The sequence below is a fragment of the Equus caballus genome, chromosome 14 (assembly GCF_041296265.1).
Source record: "Equus caballus isolate H_3958 breed thoroughbred chromosome 14, TB-T2T, whole genome shotgun sequence".
In the NCBI taxonomy this organism is placed as follows: domain Eukaryota; kingdom Metazoa; phylum Chordata; class Mammalia; order Perissodactyla; family Equidae; genus Equus; species Equus caballus.
This window is the reverse complement of record NC_091697.1, coordinates 94975685-94982831: the sequence shown is the minus strand read 5'-3', so window position 1 is coordinate 94982831 and position 7147 is coordinate 94975685. Positions and strand designations below refer to the sequence as shown.

The window sequence follows — 7147 nt, the reverse complement described above, 5'->3', positions numbered from 1 at the left end:
TAAGTATTCCAAAAGAAGAGTTTCAAAATTGCCTTCAATAGCAACAATAGCACTGAAACATAATATATAGCATCTCAAGATAGTATATGGAAGAACATTTTTTATAAATTCTACTATTTGCTTTAAAAAAAATCTGTTTCTCTCTTATATTCATCCCCTTTATAACTGTAATCCTTCATTTTGAGTTTTAGATGTAAAAAGCATCAAAAAGAATTTAACTTGTTTTTTCATTTCATTTGAATTTTTCATTCAAATGACCTCAGTTTCTGTCCTGTAAAATAAAAATTTAGTATTTCTAATTCTAAATACTACAAATTTAAAACAAGCCTTATTTAATATAGGCTTAAATGATACCTATAGACTTGTTTAGAATGGGAAAGGTTCTAATTTTTGAAAATGACAGAAAAAGAATTTTAATTTTGGAAAAACCACCTGTGTATTTATAAAATTTTAAGTACGCTCACACATAGGCAACACAAATAAATTGCTTGCTCTGATGAACTTTCAAAATGTATTTTAATCTCATTCCAAAAAGAAACAAAATTTCTAGATACAAATACATCTCATTCAATCACGTTTTAACATACATTCAGCAACTTAAAATATTATAATGATTCAATATTTTCAACTTTTATAATCTCAATATATTATATATTTAATATATAATATATATATATATAATACATACAGGTAGTCAGCAGGATTACAAAGTAATTTTTTAAAAGTCTGATCAATATTGATAAATAGTTTTAGACTATTAAAAAGAACTATTTAGGATCATAGAATAAAATAAAAGATGGGAGGCCCAAACCTAACAGCAAGATTGCAAATGATCATACAGCCAATCATTTTAATAGATCCCTCAAATTGGACAGAACACATTTTAAAACAAGATTCTTGCCACTCTCAAGCAGCAGTACTTGTAGATATCAAGCATGTACATGTCCATTAAATTTAAAATTACTATACAGCTTTCTTTACTGTAATATACAGTAGCTATTTCTCCCTTTCTGTTGGATTTTGTTGTCATCTGAAGAATGACTAACATATTACCAACAGAAGTGACTTGAGCTCCTTTCCCTCCCCTAAAGCATGGCTCAGTTTGAAGATTGTTCTATAGGCAGCCATTATGAATATTAACAGTACCTTAATACCATTAAGAGCAATCAATCAATAACTGGAGTCATATGAGAAGTTTCAAAGTCTGCTGGAGGTTTCTGTAAACCAAGGTAATCAGAAGCATTACCCTTGTGGATAGCCCTCTCACATCTCTTAATACAAGGAGTTAAAATTCCAATGCCACAGTATAGCAGTAACAATCTATTCCATAATTTTAAATAATATACCATTAATTCACCCTGAGAATACAGAGGAAGCATTTAAAACAAGATATTCTGATATGTTTTTTTTCCTTTGTATTTGCTTTCTTCTGCTTTTCGCCAGCCCTTCCAGGGCACAAATACTTGAATTCAAAGTATATCCTTTTGTTAACTGAGATTCATGCCACAGTCAAATACTGGTGATAGAAAAGCCCAAAAAGGCTTGTAGAAAAGAGGCAAGCGGCAATCCACCAGGTTAAGAAAGACAGAAGTCCTCGAAAAAGCAGAGGAGTGAAAATGTTTTTTAAGCTGCTCAGGGCCACTGTTATTTGCGTAACGGTCACCTTCATCTTCCCATCAGCAGACGGTAATTCAGAGTGAACAGAATGGGAGGGCAGACTATGATCCACTGGCAAGGTAGAGACAGGTTCTGGATAAATGCCCCATGAATGATTACCTAGAAAATTCAAGACACAATTAAAACTTGAAGAGTAACTAATTCCAAACCTTATTATTAAAAAAAAAATACGAAATTCTTTTAACTTACATTTGAAATTAAGAACAAAAAGTTTAATGATATAAAAAATTATTTTATGCTGAAATAAAGTAAAATAATAATCTTTCTACATACCTGGTAAAAAACTCAATGTGACCAGACCACAATCTGGTCTTATCATTAAAAGTACACATAAAAGCTAAAAGTCTAACTTATTTTAATTAACTGCACTAAAATCTGGTAAAATAATAAAAACAACTTTTCCTTGTATAACACATGAATCAATTACCTCTACTGGAGTGACAGGGACAGACTCAATAACTTCTTAGAAATCTTTTCTACCCGTAGAATATCAGAATAAATTTCTTTCTCAGAAACTATCTATGATTTCAATGTGAGAGACTATTAATAGCTTCCAGAAGTTGTTTTATCATAGACTTTCCTATGTTGGACAGGATATGAGCCACATAATCTAACTGTGCTAGTCTTTTACGTGCCATAGATTCCTAAAGCACACTTACATCTATCACCAGCTCTATGTTATCTACTAAGCCCACCCAAATAATACTTTTAGTTCCTTTGGGCTTCTTAAACTCCCACATTGGCAGACTGCCTGAACTAAGCAAAAGGAAACGATCAATATAACAACAGACAGTTCTTGAATAACACCACACAGGGACTCGACAGCTTAGTGCACAGACTCATAGGAGAACTTTGTTCTTCTGTTGAGAAATCCTTAATCTTTGGACATAAGTTATCTTGTGTCATAAGATAATATGTTATCTTAGATATGAGCTATCAAGTAGAACTCACCAAAGGATTCTGTAATTCATAGAATTACCTATCTTGTAATAATTTAAATGTTAGGCCCTAACAAAATCTTAAATCATCCTCTTATAACACAAAATAACTAATATTAACAGTGCTCACTCAAGTTACTTAGTAAATTTGGGAATTAACCTTTAGCAAACAATTCTTGTAAGTAAAGCATAACGTTATAAAACCATATGGTCCTGAGTTTTCAAAATCAAGATGACAAATTTACTTCTACAGCTAAAAGTTTCCCATGTTTCCTCTTAAAACTTTTAGGGAGAAACGATTTTAAGAGGCATATTACATTGTAGGTAACAAAAAGCATTATTAAGCATAGACAGAAAATAAAACATTTCCCAGTTGCCAGGGCACGCCTACCTAGTGTTTTCAAAAGCAGAGTTGTGTGAAGCAGCATTACCAGAGGTGCCACATACTGCAGTGCAATGACACACAGGTAATAAAAGACTCGAGCCACCTGCAACCAACAACATTCTTAAGTGTCTAATACTGCTGACACATTATAAGTGAATTAAATTTTCATATAACTGTCAAACTGAGTTGCTTAAGAGAGAAGTTATCCTTTCCTGGGAAGGAAGCTAAATGGTACTAAGTTTGCAATTCATAAATGCCCCCAAACTGACTTCAGAAAGGCTCAACTTAAATAGAAGTTTTTCAAAATGTGATAATACTAAAATAAATTCTTTAAAAACAGTTCTTAAGTGATCAATATAAATTGGAGAAAATAACCACTAAATTCAAATGGTGTGTATTCATTTACATTTCAAATACAAAAGAAAATGCTAAAATCTCTAAAGACATCTAAAACATCAAACTAAATAATAACAAGCAGAGTCATTTATAAGTATAAACTCCTCATAAATAAAAACACTAAATCCCCATTCTACATCAACATATTTGACTGAGATCAAATTTCCTTCTTTGGAATTCCTATTAAGTTAAATATTTACATTTCATGTCCAAGTACTTGGGATACTGTTAAAAGGAATAAATTTAGTCACTAATATTTCCTGCCCTTTAAGCCATAAAGGCTGGACAATATGCTGTAATGTTTTTCAAATCAATTAGGGGGTCCCATTTAGCAACAGTAGACATATCACAGCTTTTTACCACCCAGCTGTACGACACCCAAAACATTTAAGGCAGGAAGAATAGAGACCTTTTCTTCACTCAGCACCAAAATCAGATCAAGGTCTGTCTGATATGGGCCAGTTTAAGATTATCCCATTTACAATAAGAATATTATGCGACAAAATTACTATCTATTAAAATAAACCAAATTGTCTTTTCTTTTACAACACAGTATTTGCTATTCTTCACACCACAGTATACAACTTACCATTTTCTGTAGCTCAACCGTACTTATTCGCCCTGCTTCTTTCTTCATCTGATCCACACATTTCTGGGCTAAATTTAAGTAAGCTTGCAGGTGACTACGCATCATGGCCAACCGCAAAGCACACAGCACTATTATTAACCAGAGTCGCAGAGTATCGAATGTAGCTTCTGTCATTCTACAGATCAAAAAGTTGATATGGTGCTCTCAAAGACCAAAATATGCTAGCATGCTAGTTATACTGTATTAACGTTCACCACATAAGATATAGGAAATCTACACTTAGCTATATACTTGGAGATATAAAAGTATTCCATTCTGCCCTAGATTACCCATATAACACTCTCACTTGCATACTAGAACCAGATAGACAAACAAATCAAGAAAATAAAGTAGTAACAGATATCCAGAAGAAAAAAGTAGACCAAAAACTTGGGATGCTTTTCTCTATCCACCCTCTTCCATGGGGAAAAAAAATTGGCTGTGAAATGAAAAGAGAAGTTGGGCACTCTTAAACTGGAAACTAGGAGATAGAAAGAAGGAAACTACAGGAGATTCCAGGTGAAAAGATGTACCCTGAGGACATTTTCTCAGAAATCAGACTAGGGTGAGGACTTTAGAAAGAAAGTAATTTCTGAATGTCCTTCTTGGGTTTAATGGTTTTAAAAGGCCATGTCTTCTGCTTTGATAAAAGACGACGTTGTGGGTAATTTGGAAGTAATGACTAGACCATGTTTGGCATCTAATCTCTAGTACATAGTAGGTACTTCATACGTGACTGCTGAAATACGTGGAGTAATCTGCCAGATAGGATTTGAAAGGTTCTCCCTCAAATTCTTAAGACCATGAGGGTAGAATGGGTGGCTATAAATAAGAACAAATAGGCAAAGATAAAAAATCTGACAACACTTCTCCTCAACACAGGTTCCATCATCAGCCCTTTCTTCTGTGCAGATTAAACACCAAGAAAAGGGACTAAAACTACAATACAAGAGAAGTTGCCAGGGGGAAATATAGTTGAAGGACAGTAAAGGGAACAGAAAGAGCAGAGAAGATGTGAAAGTGTACAGTTTTGTTTGAACTATTTATGAAATGGAGGTCAGAAATGCGGATGGAACAAAGGCTTTATTATGTATGCTCTCTTTTGGTTTCCTTCTTACAAGGTCATGAGTGCACATGGACATAAAATTCTAATGGAAAAGCACTGTTGGCTAGGAAGGATAAAGACCTAATCTTTTATCCACACATTTCCACTGTTATGAACAATGAGATTAAGGAGTCAGTCATGTGAGACTGACAATACACAAGACACAAGGCCACCCACAGCCTTGAACCTTTCCAGGGGCCTACAGACAATACTCTGCTCCCTGGAGATGTGTAGCAGACACACTTGACTGGTAGCATCCTGAAGACAGCTACTATATAGACTCTGAGGGTGACAGATAATAGGAATGAAAGGAATGGAATAAGGCAGTGAATCAAAAAATATTCGCTCAGTTTATGAGTAGTTCAGGATTTAGGATAACAGTTATTAAATAGGATCTTCTAATTCAGATTATTTAACCAACCTCATAAAGATTTGATAAAACTGATCTGATGGGGTAACTCAGGAAAGGACCCTGAGCTGGGACAAAATATATGGGTAAAGAACAGGCAGGAGAAATTTCTCCAAATTCTAGGAGCCATTCTAGGTTTCTCCGTATATGTTCTCTTTTTGGTTTTCTTCTTACAAGGTCACAAGCACATATGGACTCTGTTTGCCCACATTTTATTTTTTTGATGTCAAATAAGAACACATGGATAGATTTAAATACATTTCTGGATTGAAACTGCATTATAACCATTTTTCCTTCTGACTACAAATAGAGACCTTTCCACAAACCATTTAGTCCATGCGACAGACGAAGACCTGTCACTTGCTTTCTTCTTCATCTCATTCTCTTTGATTGATGAGCAGTCATTCTTTCTCAATCTACCAAATGGGCTTTGGATTTTAAACAAAAATTTAAAATCATCTCTGTCTAATCACTTAATGTAATGGTCTGACAAATAAAAAAGAATAGGATAGAGCAGAGATAAGACTGCAATTTTGTTTACATTGTTTATACAACAGGTCAGAAATGGGGATGGGACAAAGGAAATAAAGCTATAGAAGAGGATCCTAGATCTTCATATACAACAAAATTTTTCTACAATTTAATATACACCCAAAGAAAAAATTCCTTATCCCCATTTCCTTTAAGCATAGTCTTCACTGCTAATCTGCACAAAGTTTAGTCTGGCTAAAAGTGGGAAATGAATGTTGGTATAACCACTAACGCTTTATATACACCAAATCTGGGTGAATAACCCTTAGCCAAATTATTTAACTTCTGAGTCTGTTATTTCATCTATAAAATGGGAAGAGAATAGCAATCACAAAAGAGAATTACTGTAAGAATGAAGGAGATAGAATATGTGAAGTATCCATACCTAGCATAATAACTGGTATATGACGGATGCATCATAAATGCTAATTTCCTTGTTTTCCTAACTAAACTAAGGCAAACATAAAATTGAGAACATAATTACAGGAGTATAAAATCGAACTTCTACGACTAAACTTCAAGGAAGGACTGGGAATGCTTTTAGTATTAAAGACATGAGTTAGAAGACGTTTGTCTAAAACCTGAGAATCCTTAGGATTATTTTTAAATACTTAGTGAATCTGTCAAGTTAAAATTACCAATAAAGCTTATTCATGTGGGGAAAAAAACATTGTAACTTCAACGGGTACTTCCCTAGTTCAGTAAGATTAACAGGAAAAAAAACCCCACAAAAGTCATGGTCATCACTGATTATATACTCCAAGAAAAATTTGTACCAGGATCTCAAAGAAATACATAATATAAAATGTATACTGTGGAGTCAATGACTAGTCAAGGTTTTCTATTTTAGTTTTGATGAGGCAAAGCAATGAAAGGAACATTTATTAAGCCCTTACTTCCAGCTGGTTGCATTACATGTGTTCCTTCATTTAATTCCAATGTTAAGTCTGTGAGGGAGATACTATTATCTTCATTTTCCAGATGGGGAAACAGAGGCTCAGTGAGGTTAAACAATCCTCAATGTTAGTGAGGATCAGAACTGGGGTTTGAACCAGCTCTGTCTGAATCTATTACTCTA

At 33.9% G+C, this 7147-nt stretch overlaps 1 protein-coding gene across 5 annotated transcripts in view; it reads right to left on the bottom strand.

Moving 5' to 3' along the window:
* Positions 1-497: 497 nt before the first annotated feature.
* The window catches only part of TMEM161B (transmembrane protein 161B), a 68666-nt gene continuing 62016 nt past the window's right edge, over positions 498-7147 (bottom strand). For all 5 annotated transcript variants that reach the window (XM_023618029.2, XM_023618032.2, XM_070233350.1 and 2 more), the window contains 3 exons: positions 3986-4160; positions 3007-3103; positions 498-1776 (listed from right to left, as the gene is read on the bottom strand). In XM_023618029.2, the coding sequence (XP_023473797.1) occupies positions 1499-1776; positions 3007-3103; positions 3986-4160 (550 nt within the window). In that variant the 3' untranslated portion in view covers positions 498-1498. The remainder of the gene's footprint in view (positions 1777-3006; positions 3104-3985; positions 4161-7147) is intronic.